Source organism: Balaenoptera physalus, assembly GCF_965194825.1.
Source record: "Balaenoptera physalus genome assembly, chromosome: 19".
Lineage (NCBI taxonomy): Eukaryota > Metazoa > Chordata > Mammalia > Artiodactyla > Balaenopteridae > Balaenoptera > Balaenoptera physalus.
Window position 1 is genome coordinate 13,889,381 of NC_138900.1, and position 18,051 is coordinate 13,907,431.

At 56.5% G+C, this 18,051-nt stretch overlaps 3 protein-coding genes across 3 annotated transcripts in view; 2 read left to right on the top strand and 1 right to left on the bottom strand.

The window, feature by feature from the left end:
* Nucleotides 1–393: 393 nt before the first annotated feature.
* Nucleotides 394–3,749, bottom strand: MRPS12 (mitochondrial ribosomal protein S12). Its single transcript, XM_082438116.1, has 3 exons — nt 3,618–3,749; nt 3,259–3,326; nt 394–1,245 (listed from the first exon to the last, which is right to left on the bottom strand). The coding sequence occupies exons 2-3, from the start codon at nt 3,305–3,307 to the stop codon at nt 875–877; spliced, it is 420 nt and encodes a 139-aa protein (XP_082294242.1). The 5' UTR covers nt 3,308–3,326; nt 3,618–3,749; the 3' UTR covers nt 394–874.
* A 147-nt stretch (nt 3,750–3,896) lies between these two features.
* On the top strand, nt 3,897–15,073 carry SARS2 (seryl-tRNA synthetase 2, mitochondrial). Its single transcript, XM_082438051.1, is given in 17 exon segments — nt 3,897–4,204; nt 8,502–8,597; nt 10,109–10,138; nt 10,730–10,870; nt 10,953–11,007; nt 11,332–11,395; nt 11,634–11,739; nt 12,425–12,472; nt 12,720–12,828; nt 13,147–13,192; nt 13,277–13,364; nt 13,462–13,571; nt 14,249–14,342; nt 14,438–14,473; nt 14,475–14,531; nt 14,643–14,708; nt 14,796–15,073. Coding segments are annotated over 17 exon segments (1,557 nt in total). The 5' UTR covers nt 3,897–3,937; the 3' UTR covers nt 14,940–15,073.
* A 1,869-nt stretch (nt 15,074–16,942) lies between these two features.
* CCER2 (coiled-coil glutamate rich protein 2) overlaps nt 16,943–18,051 on the top strand; it is a 1,563-nt gene continuing 454 nt past the window's right edge. Inside the window, exons 1-4 of the mRNA XM_082439772.1 lie at nt 16,943–17,128; nt 17,382–17,422; nt 17,584–17,671; nt 18,000–18,046. Of these exons, the coding sequence (XP_082295898.1) occupies nt 17,056–17,128; nt 17,382–17,422; nt 17,584–17,671; nt 18,000–18,046 (249 nt within the window). The 5' untranslated portion in view covers nt 16,943–17,055. The remainder of the gene's footprint in view (nt 17,129–17,381; nt 17,423–17,583; nt 17,672–17,999; nt 18,047–18,051) is intronic.

Consider the following 18,051-nt stretch of genomic DNA (forward strand, 5'->3'; position numbering starts at 1 on the left):
GATATAAGCTCAGCTCCCAAATTTTAAAACCTAACATGGCCAAGCACATGATCGGGTGAGGTCAGCATCACTCTCAGTGCCATTTTCCAAGGGAGGAAACTGAAGCCAGAGGGGGAAGCAAATATACCCAGAGTCACAGAACAAGGAAGAGGTGGAGGCAGGATTTGAACCCAGGTGTGTGTGAGTCTAAGAATAACAGAGAAGAGCAGCACACACCATTCAATCCTTGCAACACCCCTTCGTGGCCAACATTACAATTACTGCCACTTTTCAGATGAGGAAGCTTGACAGCAGGGCTTTCGTGCCCAGGCCCGCAGCCTGCAGAAAGGGGAACTGGGCCTCAGTGCTGCCCACCTCACTCCAAAGCTTAAAACAGAGTGGCCATCGCATGTGTTATACACATAAAGCATCCAGTTTAATCTTCACCAAACCCAACAAAGGTGATACTGCAAGTGGAGCTATTTTTTTCTGCAGGAGGAAACAGGCCAGAGGGGATGTCGGTGCCCAAGACCACACAGAGGTCAAATACCATGCAAATACCACGGTGGGGGGGGGGGGGGGGGGCGTGTCTGTGTTTATTGCAACCCCTTCCCAGTAGATGGCAGTACAGTGTCTTGTCCCAGCAGAAGAAGTCCCTGGTGCCAACATGGAAACCAAGGGTGTTGGGAGAGGGGCGCCTTTTTTCTGATTCACACCCAGGACCACTATGGGTTAAGGGTGGTCCTGATGGAAGAGGCGGCCAGGCTTTGAACCACAACCAGCTACTTCTAGAGTTGTACTAGCTTCCCAAGGACACTGCAGGGGCCCCGAGGGGAAGGTTCTTGTTCTGCGGTGAACACCCACCCGCCGTGTCCCGTGGGAGGTGGGGAGGGAGTCACTTCTTCTTCTGCACGTGGCCACAGTCGTACTTGCCCCGCACGATGGTGAGCTTGACGCCGGGCAGGTCCTGCGTGCGGCCGCCCTGCACGAGCACGACGTGGTGCTCCTGCAGGCTGTGGCCCTCTCCGGGGATGAAGCAGACGGCCTCCCGACCGGTGCTGAGCCGCACGCGGCAGCATTTGCGGTTGGCCGAGTTGGGCTTCTTGGGCTTGCGGATGAACGTGCGCAGGACCACGCCCTTCAGCTGCGGCCGGCCCTCCATGGGGCCCACTTTTGGAGGCGGATGCTTCGGAGGTCCCCGGCGGTGCATCTGGTTCAGTGTGGCCATGGGACGCGTGGCCCAAGGCCGCGGGGCCAGGGCTAGGCCTGGAGAGACACAACCGGGAGGGCCAGTTGGGGGGCGGGCGGCGGCGGTTATTATCCCAGCGAACAGATAATAGCATCAGCCACCCCGCTCTGCTGTTCTCCGCACCGTTCCAAGCACTTCGCCAGGCTGCATTTGTTTACGGCTAGGGGTACTCACGGCTGAGAGAAATATAACGTTTATGGAGTAACCACCACGTGTCAGGTTCTATTTTAAGCATTTTCTATGAATTAACTCATTTTATTCTGCAAAGAAGACATTAATTTTAATGCTGTTTAAACAACAGTAAACGCAAACAGGCTCCCACTGTGTCCTGTACTGGTCTATGCATCGTACCTACGTTAATTCATGCTGCTCGACAGCGACCCCACGGGGTATCCCTGGGAGCTGTCACTCCTCCTCCTCCCGTCACACCCACTCCTATCCCGGTGAGCAGATCCTGTCAACTAAACCTTCACAACTGATCAGAATCCCTCTTCTCCCTCCGCCACGGCATCCACCCTGGTCCTGTCCACCCCTGTCTCCCACTGGACTCTCCTGTCCTCCTTCCTCCTCCTCCCATGTCTCCCGACTCCTACCGTCTGCTCCCCACCCGAAGCCACAGGGACCCTATGGACACCTGGGTCAGATCACATCCCTCCCCTGCTCAGAGCCCTCTTGTGGCTCCATCTCAGTGAAGGTAAGAGCCAAATCCCACGAGGCCCCACATGGTCTGCGAACTATTTCTCTGACCTCATCTCCTCACTCGCCCCCTTGTTCTCCCTGCTCCAGCCTCAGCCCGTGTCCACAAACAGATCAACAGAAAGGAGGGCAGTGTGGCTGCAGTGCAGTGAGAGGAAAGGCAGGCGGGGGAAAAGGGCAGGAACATGGTTCTAAGGTAGATGACAGGATGTGCTCATTGACAGGGAATAGGACATAAAAAGACTCAAACAACTGGATTCTCTTCAACAAACATTCATTGAGCACCTACTGTGTCTTGGCCCCAATCAATAATGGAGACACAGTGGTGACTGAGACAACCCTGGGCCATGTCCTCTTGGAGCTCCCAGGCCAGAGCTGTGAGGTGCATCCTCTCTCTGTGTCACTAGCACGAATGCCCTCTTGACACCCAAACGTCACACTCCCCTCTAGATTCAGGGCAGGTCCTGGCCCTACGGTCCATTTCCATGTGTCCTTATGCCTCAAGTTACAGCAGAATCCTCAGAGAGGATGAGACATTCCTAGAAGTCTCTTCCTACTGGTCTGCCCTTGAGCGAGACTGTTCACCTCTCAGTGCCTCAGTGTCCTCATCTGTACGGTGGTCCCCACAGTCAGGTCTCCCTCCTGAGCACCGTGTGTGAGAGGCTTCCACGAAATATGCATGTCAAGCCAGCCCAGATTCCCCAAGCAGGGCACAGATCTGTCTTGTCCAGTCCTGTGACCCTTGGTGAATAAAGGTCTGCAGAGTGACTGAGTAGAATATTTCTCATAAGGGCATGGCCCAGAAGAATCATTTGATGTTCGTGCAAGAAATAGGTTCATAAATAAAGTGTCCCTCTCAGTGCCTGGCATGTACTAGGCTCTTGAAAAACATCAGTTGGGGACTTCCCTGGCGGTCCAGTGGTTAAGACTCCACGCTTCCACTGCAAGGGTGCAAGGGGCGCGGGTTTGATCCCTGATCAGGGAACTAAGATCCCACAAGCCGTGTGGCTCGGCCAAAAAAAAAAGGAAAAGAAAACGTCAGCTGAATGAATGACTTCAAAGTCTTGCTTGGATGTCTCACCCATGGGAAGTATTTAATATTATTTGCTGAAAAAAATAATTGACCCGAACTCCTGATACCCACCTGACGCCTAGCAGCCCTCAATGCTACTTCCTACCTCTTGCCCTTGCAACCCCAGCTCCGCCAAAACCCATCGTGTATCCATCCCTGATTTAAAACTCTGATTCCCTCGGGGTTATGGCAGAGGGACACAAGTCCCAGGGGAAATAACCCTCACGCTGCCTCGTCTCTGCAGCCCAAGCCCCCCACTTACCATGATTTAGGGACGTGCTGAGGCCACGGAGAAGGCCGGACCAGGACATCCCGCCGCCTGCAGCGTCCCTGTGTTAGGGGATAAGAGACTCAGCAAGCAGGAGGAGGGGAAAGTGGCCGTAGTGGGGGGAGGGTCCAAATCCTCCCCATCCCGCTCTCGGAGCCTTCCGGTTAAATCTAAGGAATTTCCACTCACTGTATAACCACAACCCCTAACGCTGCTAACAGAAAATCCCTCCGTAAATTTAGTCTTGCTCTGAATAGGCTCTCGCAACCGCCCCCGCTCACAAACAGAAGGAAACCAGAAACTGAGGGGAGGCCCGAGAAGTTTGGAGGACCCGAGAACTCTGTCGACCTTACCGATCCTAGCCGGGTCCACAGACACGCCGAATCCGGCCTCTAGCGCGGTCTGGGGATTATCCCGGCAGGGATTGGCTGGTTCTGCCTCTCGCGTACACTGAAGGGGCGGGGAACAGACGACGATTGGGCAACGACAGTGTCAATCTCGGTCAACTGTTGTCGCTGATCTTTGTTTTTTGCGGCATGGGAGGGGGCTCACCCCTTCCAGGCTCTGATTGGCTAGTCCCGAGAATAGCTGCTTTGCAATTAGTCTAAACGCGTAGTGGGCGGGACGAAGAGGGCGGGACGGAGAGTGCGTGACTCTTTGTCCCCCTTCCAAGATGGCTGCGTCCACAGTACGGCGCTTGTGGCCTCTGGTGGCTGCTCGGAGCCTGCGGCTCCGGGGAGGCTGCGTTTGCAACCAGAGCCCAAGGAGAAGTTTCGCTACGGAAAGACGAGACAGGAACCTCCTGTACGAGCACGCGCGTGAGGGCTACAGCGCGCTCCCTCAGCTGGACATGGAGCCGCTGTGCGCATACCCGGAAGAGGCCGCGCGCGCCCTGGAGCTCCGCAAGGGGGAGCTGCGGTCGGAGGATCTGCCCGCGATCGTGAGTGCGCTTGCGCCGGCCGGTGGGCGCGAGGCCGGGCCGCTCTGTCTATTGGCTGTTCGTTTTACAGACGAAATGGGCTTGCAAGAAACTCTCCAACAGGGGGCGGGCTTATCGCAGGAATTTTAGTTCCTCCCCAAGTTTAGCCAACGTGTTGTGCTTGGCACCTAACTACGTGCCAGTTAGCCAGAGTGCTAAGGCTCTACTGTCTAGATACCCGTGATGCTCCTGTCCCATAAAGCGTGCTGGGTACCCACTCTGCGTTAGGAACTTACTGTCTGCCAGTGTCCTCTGTGCTTAGACCTCATGCCAGGCTTATCCTAAGGCCATGAAGGAAAATGGGGGACAGGGATGTGAATCAGCGGCGGGGGGTGTGAATCAGCGGCGGGAGGGGGGTTGCCTCTTGCCTTTGGAGAGTGAGAGGTAGACTTGTGCACCTACCCCACAGGTAGCAGGCAGTTAAATAGTGTTATTTAATGAATGAATGTGCTTTTGAACAGATATGTAGGGAGCGCCCCTGTTATGTTCCAGATGTTTGAGAATAAGGCAGTGAATAATAATAATAATAATAAAGCTAGCACTTATGTAATGCTACATGCTGGGGAACTAGAACCAGGGTCACCGTATTTCTAGACTCTGCTGGGGTGCTGAGGATGATGGGGACCCCAAATCCTCCCAGCCCTCTCTTGGACCCCCCTACCATCCTATTTTAAGTGCTTTATACAGATGAGTCTCATTTAAATTTCACAACAACTCTATGAGTGGGTACCATTATTTCTCCTATTTTATCAGAGGGGAAATTAAGGTTCAGAGAAGTTAATTAAAAAAGAAAAAATAGGAACTTACCTGGTTGCGCAGTGGTTAAGAATCCTCCTGCCAATGCAGGGGACACGGGTACAAGCCCCGGTCCGGGAAGATCCCACATGCCGCAGAGCAACGAATCCCGTGCGCCACAACTACTGAGCCTGTGCTCTAGAGCCGGCGAGCCACAACTACTGAGCCCGTGTGCCACAACTACTGAAGCCCACGTGCCTAGAGCCCGAGCACCACAACAAGGGAAGCCACCGCAATGAGAAGCCCGCGCACTGCAAGGAACAGTAGCCCCCACTCGCCACAACTTAGAGGAAGCCTGTGCGCAGCAGGGAAGACCCAACGCAGCCAAAAATAAATTTTAAATTAATTAATTAATTTTTCAAAAAAGAAAAAGAAAAAATATCTGGCAGTTCCTCAAAAAATTAAACATAGAATTACCATGTATTCCAGCAATTCCACTTCTGGGTATATACCCAAAAAGAACTGAAAGCAGGGACTTAGATATTTGTATGCCCTTGTTTATAGCTGCGTTAGTCGCAGTAGCCAAAAGGTGGAAGCAACCCAAGGGTCCACTGATGGATAAATGGATAAACAAAATGTGGTAAATACATACAATGGAATAACATTCAGCCTTAAAAAGGAAGGAAATTCTGACACATGCTACAACATGGATGCACTTTAAAGACGTTATGCTAAGTGAAATTTGCCAGTCACAAAAGGGCAAATACTGTGTGATTCCAGTTGTATGAGGCACCTGGAGCAAATTCACAGAGACAGAATGTAGAATGGTGGTTGCCAGGGGCAGGAGGAGGGGAGAAAGTTTAATGGGTACAGAGTTTCAGTTTGGGAATGTAAAAAAGTTCCATAGATGGGTAGTTAGGATGATAGCATGACGATATGAATGTACTTAATGCCACTGAACTGTACACTTTTTTTTTTTTCATCTTATTTAAATGAACATCCAAAGGGCCTGCAGGTTTCTGAATGGTACTTGTTCCAGCGATTGTGTTTGGGACAGGTGATTGTGTCGGAGAAGTTGCCAGGATCTTCTCATATTTATCTGTATTTTTTTTTAATATCTGTATTTTTATTTTACATTTTTTTTAAGAGCTCCTGATTTATTTATTTATTTATTTATTTTGGCTGTGTTGGGTCTTCATTTCTATGCGAGGGCTTTCTCTAGTTGTGGCAAGCGGGGACCACTCTTCATCGCAGTGTGTGGGCCTTTCACTATCGTGGCCTCTCTTGTTGCGAAGCACAGGCTCCAGACGCGCAGGCTCAGTAGTTGTGGCTCACGGGCCTAGTTGCTCCGCGGCATGTGGGATCTTCCCGGACCAGGGCTCGAACCCGTGTCCCCTGCATTGGCAGGCAGATTCTCAACCACTGCGCCACCAGGGAAGCCCGAACTGTACACTTCTTAAAAAATTTTTATTGGAGTAGTTGATTTACAATATTTTGTTAGTTTCTGCTATACAGCAAAGTGAATCAGTTATACATATACATATATCCACTCTTTTTTGGATTTTTTTCCATATAGGTTATTACAGAATATTGAGTGGAGTTCCCTGTGCTATACATTAGGTCCTTATTAGTTATCTATTTTATATAGTGTGTATACGTCAGTCCCAATCTCCCAATTTATCCCTCCCCCCCGAACTGTACACTTAAAAAATGGTTAAAGGACTTCCCTCGTGGCACAGTGGTTAAGAATCCACCTGCCGGGCTTCCCTGGTGGCGCAGTGGTTGAGAGTCTGCCTGCCAATGCAAGGGACACGGGTTTGAGCCCTGGTCCGGGAAGATCCCACATGCCGCGGAGCAACTAAGCCCATGTGCCACAACTACTGAGCCTGCACTCTAGAGCCCACGAGCCACAACTACTGAGCCCACATGCCACAACTACTAAAGCCCATGCACCTAGAGCCCGTGCTCCACAACAAGACAAGCCACCGCAATGAGAAGTCCACGCACTGCAATGAAGAGTAGCCCCCGCTTGCTGCAACTAGAGAAAGCCCGCGCACAATAATGAAGACCCAATGCAGCCAAAAATAAATAAGTAAAATAAATAAAATTTTTTAAATACTTTTTTAATTTTTAAAATGGTACGTTTTATGTATATTTTACCTCAATTTACTAAAGTGCTGGTTTAGAGACCCTAAGTTAAATTTATAACCCACAAATGGACCACATTCCAGACCTTGAAAAACGCTTCCTTAGGGCATAAGTATGGAGAGGAATATGGCGTGTGGCTTGGCAGGCAGTAGCAAGGCGTGCAGTTTGTTCCTAGGGGCACTGGGGGCCTAGGGTGCTCTCAGGCAGGAGAGGATTGTGTTAGAGCTCTGGCTGGGTTGGAGAAGGTGAGCCTGAAGGCCAGGAGGCTGGCACAGGGCTTCTGGTGGGAGCTGACGGGATCTGGGGTGGGGCAGGAGTGGGGAGATGAGGGAAGGACAGATCTGACGGGTGTTCATGAGGCAGAAAGGTCAGGACGTGGTACCTGGCTGCGGGGCTGGGGTGGAGGGTGGGCGTCAGTGGGGCTGTCCCTGAGGAGGAGGAGGAGCAGATGTGGGGGAGATACTTTTCGCAGAGTCACTCTTGCACACGGTGAGCCGTGAGGTGTCCAGGAGACATCCAGGGGGAGCCACCAAGTGGGTGACAAACCATCCTGTGATCGCCCTCTCTCCCCTTCTGGTTTCCCCTCTCCCTTCCAGGGAGGTAGGACAGTGTTGCTTGCACCATTTTGTCCAAGGGAAAACTGCAACCAGAGAGGACAGAGGGATTTGCTCGGGGATCTGGGCTCGCAGAGGGACTCCATAGCAGTAGGTGTGCCCAAAGAGTGAGAGCTGGAGGGGGCCGGGTCTCTCCCGCCACTCCTGACCCCCTGGGCTGGTGAGTGCAGGTGTAGCTGCTGTGGCCACCCCATAGGACACAGGCTGTTTTGCTCTCACGTGAGAGTCAAGAGGTAAGTGCTGCTCAGCTTCACGTCCCCCAGCGCCCAGGTAGCCCCCGCTCACGCAACTAGAGCAAGCCCGCATGCAACAATGAAGACCCTTTGAAGACCCAGTGAAGACCTTTCATCTTCTTGCTCTGCATCCCTTAGGGGGTTGTCCTGTTCACCTCTCCTCAGGGTCCGTCGTCCAGTCCAAAGGGAGTGAGAAAGTCCAGTATGGGGGCTTATCTTTAAGGAGGCAACTCAAGAGTGACACCTACCACTTCAGCTCATGTCCCTTGGTCAATCTTGGGCCCACAGACACATGTAGCTGCCCGGGAGGCTGGGAGTGTGTCTTAATCCTGGGCAGCTGCGTGCCCGGCTAAACATCAGGGGGTTCAAGTACTGAAGGGAAGGAGGGGAGAATGGCTACTGGGGAACAGTGAGTGGTCTCTACCTCACCCCACTGCTGGTCCAGGGGGCCGAGGGGCCGAGGCTCCAGCCAGAAGGGGCAGGGGACAGTGGCCGCTTCACATCTTTCCCTCCTGTGTCCACCCCCAGATCGCGACATGGCAGGAGCTGAGGCAGCTGCGGGAGCAGATCCGGAGCCTGGAGGAGGAGAAGGGGGCCGTGGCTGAGGCAGTGAGGGCCCTGCTGGTGAGCGCGGGGGTCCTGGGTGGGTGGGGGTGTGGTAGTAGGATGCCTCTGGCTGCAGGTAACAGGAAACCCAATTTACGGAACGTGAAGGATGTGGACATTCATTATGTCACACAACAAGCCACCCAGGGCCAGGCATCCCTGGGGCTGATGAAGTAGCAGCTCTCCCCAGCATCCCTAACCCTCTCTCTCCACCTGCAACTTCACCTTGTTGATATGACCTCAGTTGCCCCCTCAGGGTCCCAGGGTGGCTGCCGTAGTACAGCGTCTCCTGGCATGTCTCTGCCAGAGGCAGAAAACAGGACTTCTCTTTCTTGAGTGCCTTTTCCAAGAGCAGGGAGACCTTTCCTGAAGCATCCAGTAGAGTCCCCTCATGTCTCAGGGGCCCAGACACCCCACAGCCACACCAGTCAATGGCAAGAGGCAACCTTGGCTGGGCCCACGCTCCCTGAACTGCAGGCTGCCCAGGGGAGGGTGAACTGAGTCAGGGGTCTCTGGCTAGAAGGAGGAAGGAGGGCAAATGGTCTTGGGTTAGACAGCCAACAGCATCTGCCACAGAGGGCTGAAAAACAATCATCATCATAATAGCAGACGTGTACATAACCGTCGCTGCCTGCCAGGCACTGTTCTAGGTGCTTTCCTTACTCTTAATCGTCACAGCTCTGTGAGACAGGAACAATACAAACCCGGTTCTACAGCTGAGGAAACCGAGACCTCAAGAGATTAAAATGTGCCTGTCTCACAGCTAGGAAGCAGGAGAGGTGGGATTGGCACCCAGGCATTTGGGCAGCTTTTCACCACTCTCCCAGCCCTAACTACATCTCCCAGTGACCTGCTGTGTCTTGCCAGGCCCTGGGCTACATGTGTCACAGGCGAGCAGCCAGTGAAAGCAGCAAAGTTGATCACAGTTCATGTTCAGTGAGCACTAGCTCATCTTCTCAGGAAGCCAGGCAACAGCCCTCCTAAGGAGCTCCTGTTATCAGCCCGTTTCACAGACCAGGATACCAAGGCTCAGAGAAGGGAAGAGATTTGCCCAAGGGCGCACAGCTGGTAGGCACCCAACATTCAGACCCAGATCTGCCTGATTCCCTCTGGTGCTCAGGACCACAGAAGGTTCAGAGTATCACAGACCCTTGGCCTCAGGCCTCCAAATGCATGCTCACAGACTTTACCATTCCGAGCCTCAGTTTTCTCATCTGTAAAACGGGGATCACATTGATGCGCAAAACTCATGGAGTGGGTTATGAAGAAATAGGATCATATGAGAGTCCTATGCACATGGCGAGGCATGAGGCAGCACTCAATAAATGGAGCTGCAGGCATGATTACTATTATGTTATCTTGCCTCCTCCCAGCTTTACTGACAGAGAAACTGAGGCACAGAGTGGAGGAGGGTCCAGCCAGGCACTGGCAGAGCAAGGAATTCAGATCCCCTGGCCCTGACCTTTCACCCCTCCTCCCCATCCCCAACTTCATCAACCTGATCACCCCCTCCTTCTCTTTTCTACCAGGTAAACCAGGACAACAATCAAGTGCAGCAGGTACTACAGGGAGTTGATATCCTGTCCCTGGTGAGGGGTGGGCAGCAAAGATACCATTATCAGCCATGAAGTCTCCATTGTATGTGATAGAAAACATAACTCAAATGGGAGTAAGGAAAATAACAACAACAGGCTCTATTGATTCATGAAACTAAAAAGACTGGCTTCAGGTACCGCTGGATCCAGGTCCTGGCCCATATTTGCTTCTGCTTCCTTCTTATTCCCAGACCAGCTTTCTCCCCTTGGGGCAAGGGCAGGCAGGGTCTGGTGCAAAGAGGACCATTTCCCTGACAGCTCCAGACACAGCCCTGGGGCTGATTCTCATGAGTTCGTCTTGGGTCATGTGCCTGTCTTTAAGCCAATCACTATGGTCAAGGCAATGGAATGTTCTAGTAGACCAGGCCAGAGTCATGTCCCTGTGGACATGCCCTGTGGTGGTGAGGGGAGGTTCCTGAAAGGAAATTCAAGATGTTGAGCCAAAACAAGAAGCAGCAAACATCCACCACAGAGGTTGTGCTAGCCGGGATCAAGGTCAAACTGGTTGAGGGACCCCACCCGCTCCTGGGCTCACCCTGCCTGCCCCACTCCCAGGACCCCCAATATCAGAGTCTGCGGGCACGTGGCCGGGAGATCCGGAAGCAGCTCATGCTCCTGTACCCCAAGGAGGCCCAGCTCGAGGAGCAGTTCTACCTGCGGGCGCTGAGGCTGCCCAACCAGACCCACCCAGACGTGGTGAGCATCGCGCTGGGCAGCGGGGGAGGCCAGGGGTCCACCTAGTGCCACCTTCCCAGTGACACCCACTGTTTCCCTGCAGCCCGTCGGGGACGAAAGCCAGGCCCGAGTGCTCCATGTGGTTGGAGACAAGCCAGGTGGACCACAGCCCAGGCCAGGGGACCCCAGGCTGAGGGCGGGCGCTCCTGGGGTCTGGGACCATGGCTGGAGCCTATAGAGCCCCAGGGCTTTCTCATTTCTCACCCTGTCTCGTATGCGTGTGTGTGTGTGTGTGTGTGTGTGTGTACACGCACACATGTATCTGTCTTTTTCTTCCTCCCCCCTCTCTCTTTTCCTCTCTCTCCTTTTCTCTCCCTCCCTCTGTCCTCCTCTCCTTCCGCTCTCTCTCTAATCCTTTCTCTCTGTCCCTGTTCCCTGTCTCTCCTCCCCCTCTTACCCCATCGCTTTTCATCCGTATATAGCTTTCTCCTTCCAACCCCGGGGCCACCTGGAAATAGCTGAGAAACTCGACATCATCCGTCAGAAGTGAGCCCCCCTCCCAGCCCCCAACGCCCAGCCCTCCCAACCCAACAGCTGGCTGCCGGCTCCGCCTCATTGAGCTCAGCATGGGATGTGGAACTGCCAGGGCCTTGCCCGGCACGAATGTTTGATGCCCGGCCCCCCGCCTAGCAGCTGGCCCTCTGCCCCGGGGTGCTTGAGTCCCCCTGTTCCCCCACCAGCCCTGGCCCACGTGCCCCCGCCTGTCTGCCCATCTGTCTCCCAGGCGTCTGTCCCACGTGTCTGGCCACCGCTCCTATTACCTGCGCGGGGCTGGGGCCCTCCTGCAGCACGGCCTGGTCAACTTCACACTCAACAAGCTCGTGCACCGGGTATGGGCCTGGATGGGAGGGTTGCCTGGAGGGGGTGGCATTGAAGCTGAGCTCCGAAGGCTCAGGGTGGAGAGGAGGGGGTGACCTCTGCTCCAGTCACTGTTTTCAGAGCTTTACATGTATTATTGACATATTTACTTCTTAGGACAACTTTATGAGGTGAGTGCTATTATTATCCCCTTTAAAGATGGAGGAGGGGGTAACTAGCCAGGGTCTCCCAGCTAGCGTGTGGAGCCGCACCTGTAACCACTGCCCCTCACTGCCTGCTTGCAGCGCACAGGGAGTGTTGGGGAAATACAGCATCCGTTGAAACTGGAGGGGTCGGCAAGGGCTGAATGCAGGGGATGTTGGCCATGGTGAGGGACTCAGACATTTCCTGAGGGCGCCGGGGAGCCACGGAAGGCTTTCAGCAGGGGAGGGACATGGTCACATCTAAGTGGTATATCCAAGTGAGGAGACCAGGAGGCACCAGCAGAGGGGGCCCCAGTGACAGGGGCCCAGGACCCTGGGTCCAGCTCCAAGCCCACTGCTCAGGCCTGCCTCGATTTCCTCTGAAGTGAAATGGACTTCGGAGTGACACGGGGGAGCCGTTGGCCCACCCTGCAGCGTCCTTTCTTCGGGCCTGAGCTTGGGGTCTGGTGGGGGTCCTGGCTGTGCTCCTCACCCCTCCCGTCCCCCCTCACAGGGCTTCACCCCCATGACGGTGCCAGACCTTCTCCGAGGAGCTGTGTTTGTGAGTGAGGACTCTGGGTTCCCCACGCCCAGCCGTGTGTCAGGCCCCATTCTGAGGGCTCCAGGTGGAGAGACCAGCCTGTCTCCCCCGAGGAACCTGCCCTGGGGCTGGGTGGAGGGGGTCAAGCCATAACAGGGAGCTCGGTGATTCCAGATGCTTTTAGGGGAGGAGCAGGGGTTGTGACTGCACAGTGGGGGCCACCCAGGTTACCTGTCCCCTGACCTCTGTGGCCTGGCCTCCTCCCCAGGAAGGCTGTGGGATGACACCAAATGCCAAACCGTCCCAAATTTACAACATCGACCCCTCCCGCTTTGAAGACCTCAACCTGGCCGGGACAGCAGAGGTGGGACTTGCAGGTGAGTTCTTACCTGGGGGCAAGAGTGGGGTGAGGACACCTCCAGTGTCCTCAGAGCAGGAGGGGATCGAAAGGGGACAGCCAGGAGCCTCCTGGGGGGTGATGGCTGCACGCCCAGGATATCTCAGCGACCCCAGGGCCTACGTTTACAGTTGTGTAGGTTGTTTACTGCACAGTGGTACGGTGAGGATCCAGCCACATGTCGTGACTTGAGGTTGCGTCTGCTAGAGGGGACATCTTTTCTAATTCTCACAAAGGCTTCCTATGGCTGGATGGATGGTGGCCTTGGCTGACCCATTCTGTACCCCTCTCCTCCCAGGCTACTTCATGGACCACTCCGTGGCCTTCAGGGACCTGCCAATCAGGTGATGCCCAGTTCCTTTAGACCTTGTCCCCACCAGTGACATTGCCTCTCCTCTCCCTGACCCCACCTACCCTGCTCCCCCCAGGATGGTTTGTTCCAGCACCTGCTACCGGGCGGAAACAGACACGGGGAAGGAGCCGTGGGGGCTGTATCGAGTGCACCACTTCACCAAGGTTGGCATAGCTAGGACTGGCAACAGCCCAGCGCCCCAGCCCGTCAAGCCCAACAGCCTAGCGCCTCCTGAATCCTGTGCCCCCCGCCCTGCCCCAGGTGGAGATGTTTGGGGTGACAGGCCCTGGGCTGGAGCAGAGCTCGCAGCTGCTGGAGGAGTTCCTGTCCCTTCAGATGGAGATCTTGACAGAGCTGGGCTTGCACTTCCGGTGCGGGGAGGGGCGGGGGGGCTGAGGTGGGTGGCAGAGGGTGGGGTGAGGGAGGAGGGAGGGAAGGGCTGGCTAGGTGCTCCCGCATCTTGAAAATCCTCACCACCTCTTCTCCCTCTGCCCCCTTTTGCCTGTGTTACGATTATATATAGGATGTCCGTGTACCTATCAATCTATAAAAATCCCGTATGGGATCATAATGGCAGCATAAGCTGCGCAGGGCACTCCAGTGTCAAGACCAGGCCCCTTCCCTCCTGTTGCTCCCCATCCCTGGGGTGCTGCCTCGTCTGGGTGGTCCAAGACGGCTTTTCACCCTCCAGGGGGGCGGGCACACCCCTTCCCTTTAAGGGGGTGACTGGACGTCACAAGCCCCACCTCCTCTCGCACCCTGTCAGTCACACGGAGCTTTCAAGAGAAGCTGAGAAGTGTGGACTTTTATCTGGGTGACCCATTACAAAACCTGAGGGTGCTGCTGTTATAGAAGGAAGAACGGCCATGGTGAACAGCCCGGAGGCTCGGCCACCTCTTCCCCTTTGCCACTGTCATCTCGTTTATCACTTGCATTTCCCTCTTTTTGGCTACCTCCTCTTCCATTACCTCCCCTTCCCCCTCCTCCCCCTCCTCCTCCACCACCTCTCACCCGCTGGCCTTTGCCATGTCTTTCTCCTGGGCTGCAGGGTCCTGGACATGCCCACCCAGGAGCTGGGCCTGCCCGCCTACCGCAAGTTTGACATCGAGGCCTGGATGCCGGGCCGAGGCTGCTTTGGCGAGGTGAGCCCCCTGCCCGGCGGGGCCACAGGGTGGGAAAGAGGACCCCACCGCCGCCGACGGCCCATCCTCTCAGCCCACCCCACCCCCATGCCCAGGTCACCAGTGCTTCCAACTGCACGGACTTCCAGAGCCCGCCGCCTCCACGTCATGGTCCAGACGGAGGCTGGGGAGCTGCAGTTCGCCCACACGGTGAGCCGCACACCCTCGCCCACCCTCCCAGTGCCCCCGCGCCCCGGGCCCACCACCTCAGCCCCTCCCTGGGCCGGCCGGCCGCTGGCTCTGAGCGTGCCCCTCTCCCAGGTGAACGCCACAGCCTGTGCTGTCCCCCGCCTCCTCATCGCCCTCCTGGAGAGCAATCAGCAAAAGGTGAGGGGGCAGCGGGAGGATCTCACGCCGGGAGGCGGAGGCTGCAGGGCTGGCAGGGCAGTGGCCTGAGGCCTGCTCTCTCCCCAGGACGGCTCGGTGCTCGTGCCCCCTGTCCTCCAGCCCTACCTCAGCACCGATCGGATCATGACCCCCACCCACGTGCCTCTCCAGTACATTGGCCCCAACCAGCCCCAGAAGCCCAGGCTCCCGGGCCAGCCTGCCTCGAGCTGAGGACTCATCCTCGTTGGCCAGTAGGGTTGTCGCTGCTTCCTGGAGCTTGGGGTCGCTGGGCCCCTGGGACCTGTTGTCCTGAGCCATCCCAACATTTGCCTTCATGTCAGCTCCCCGCCTGGGCCCCTGGACTGCAGGGTCCACCACTCCTACGCCCCTACTTCCTCGGGATCAGTCAGTGACCCTGTTGTCGTTGGAGCTCCCAGCCTGCGCTGGGAAGCAGTGGTTCCTCCAAGGGGACTTGGAGGTTCTAGGGATGGGGGAAGGAGAGGGAGAGGAGGCCTCCATCCCTCCTTCCTTCTTCCCGCCCTCAGTGCTTAAGAGAAAGTCCCCCAATAAATGGTCGGAACAAAGGCATTTGTGGGTCTGTGAGTTAGGGAGGCGGCCTGGCCAACTTGCTAGGGATGCTGGGCTATTGCTCAGAGGTGCTGAATCCTCAAGGGGTCTGTGGCTGCAGGGACCATGCCAGAAGTGTCCAGCATCCCCAGAGCGCGTGGAGGTAGCTTGGGGGCCACCGAGGGAACTGAGAGGGTGCCGAGGCCTCTCCCCTGACTCTGGGACAAGTGGCAGCTCACGTCCAACCTCCCCCGTCGTTCCCCAGCTCCAGGTGGGGTCCAGGAAGCAGCCCAAACTCAGTGAAGCCAGAACTCACTCCTCCCCTAAGTGCCCTGTCTCAGTACCTGGAGCTGCTCTCCCAGCTCCTCAGGCCGCAGCCCTGAGAGTCATCCTCGACTGTTCTCTCCTCTCCACGTCCACATCCACATCCACATCGCGTCCTTCAGCAAACCCTGGCGGCTCCTCCTTCAAAATATTTCCAGAACCTGCCTTTGACCTCTCGTCCCTGGCCCCTCGCTGGGCCTGTCCACTGCTATCTCCCGTTTGGAGAGTCGCGGCAGTCTCTTGGCCGTCTTCCTGCTCCCTGTCCCCCACACAAAGCCAGAGGGACCCTGTGGACACCTGCATTGGGTCACATCCCTCCCTGCTCAGAGCCCTCGTGTGGCTCCATCTCAGGGGAAAGGACAAGCTGTCACCATGGTCCACGGGGCCCCACGTGACCTGCCCTCCACCTTCCTCTTCAACCAGCCTCTTCCCTGTCGTGCTCTGGCCACCCCCCAACCTGCCTTGCTGTTCTCACTCTCAGACTTATTCCCAACTCAGGCCTCTGCACTTGCTAGACCGCTCCCTGGCTACTCTTCCCCTAGATCTTGTGTGATTGCCTGCATTTTGTCACTCAGGCCTTAGCCCAGATGTCACCTCCTCCGAGAGGACTTCCCTGACCAGCCTGGCCAAAGTAAAAACCCCAGCACTCAGCATCTACGCCGCTGTGCTGTGATGCCCCGCAGCCTCCTTCCTTGAGTATCGTCTGTTTCCCCCTTCTCAAATGTCTGCTCCAAGAGGCCAGGGGAGTTGGCCAGTAGCCCCATTCACTGTCGTAGCCCCAGAGTCCAGAAGACGACGGCATGTAATCGGTGCTCGATAAAACTGACCGGGACGAAGGAGCTCGGACCCGTGTAGTTCGCAGTGCCAGGCACTGCCCAAGCTAACATATGTGCACTAACTTATTTAATCTTCCCCATCAAGCTGTGGAGTAGGTTGTCACCAGCCCTATTTCACAAGTGAGGAACAGGTCTTAGATTAAGCAGTTGTCCCAGGCTGCGCAGCTGGTAGTGGAGGAGCTGGGACTCGGGTGGGGCCCAGATACAGCTCTGAGGAGGTAGATTTATGAGACCCATTTTGCAGAGGAGAAAATGGGCCAAGGAAGGGAAGGAGTTGCCTGAGGTTGGTCTGTAAGCGGCTGCCTCTGGGTTCAAACCCAGGTCCCGCCTCCCAGTGGGGCCCTCAGCTCATCAGACCCTGTTTACCTGGGCAGAGAATCCCCCACCCTCCGCGCTGGAGCTCAGGGCCCGGAGGCTGGAGGGGAGGGTGCAGTGACTGGGCCCCCATGAATAATTGAGGGTCTCAGACGGGTCTCTGCCCGGCAGCTGTTGCCCTCCCTCTGGCGGGGAGGGGTGGTGGTGACGTCACTTCCTCCCGTGGGGGCCACTGGGGGCGCGTGTTATAAGGAGCTGCCTCCCCTGCCGCACGGTGCCGAGGACCCTGGTCCGGACGCCCCACCATGCAGCGCCGCGAGCCCACCGTGCCGCTCTTGCTGCTGCTGCCTCCTCTGCTGGCGCTGCTGCTGGGGGCGGGTGAGCGCCTGAGACCAGGGCGACCCCACCGGCCAGCCTGGGGAGCGGGGGACTCGGGTGGCCGGGGGCGGGACGGTGCACCCAGCGGGGCCAGACTAGAGCTTTCATGGGCTGAGCTTCCAGGTGGAGACGGCGCACCTGGCAGGGGGGCTGGGGAGGGGACTTGTGGGTACCGGGACGACCTCGGAGCTGGAATCAGCACCCGGGACAGCGCCGGGAGTACGAGCCCAGCACCCCTGTCCTTCCTCCACAGCCACCGCGGCTCCCCTGGCACCGAGACCCTCCAAGGAGGAGGTGAGGACCGCGGCCCTCTTGCCCTGCTTCATCTCCCTGGGGCCCTGGTCCCCCCTGCCCAGCCCCCTCCACGATCTTCTGTCTCCCCTTCAACCCTCCCACTGCTCTCATGCCCCCCATCTGCCCTACCCTCAACCTCCCCTCTGACCCTTCACCCCCAGCTGACCCGCTGTCTGGCAGAGGTGGTCACAGAAGTGCTGATGCTGGGCCAGGCCAAGCGAGGCCCCTGCATGGCTCTCCTCCACAAAGGTAAGGAGGGCCCAGGCCCCAGTTCCTCTTAGGAGCTCCCACCCCACCAGGGCTGCCTGGAGGAAGGGGTGTCCCCCTCTCATCCTAGAGCCATTGTCTGGGCTGGCACGGCATTGTCAAGTGTGTCCAGACTGAAGGAGCCTGGCCCCCAGCCCCACCCTCGGGGCTCCCTGCAAGGGTACAGGATGGGGGCAGAGAGTGTCTCCCAGCACCCGACTCTCCCCTCCCAGGTCTGGGCAGTGCCCCTGTGGGGCCTCGGGCAGCCCCGGCACTCCTCTAGGGCTGTTTTCTGATCAGCTGCACAGAGAACATCCTCTCTTTCCACTAGAAACGTGTGAGACAGAGTCCTGCGGCTGTGGGTCCACTGAAGAGAAAGGCCT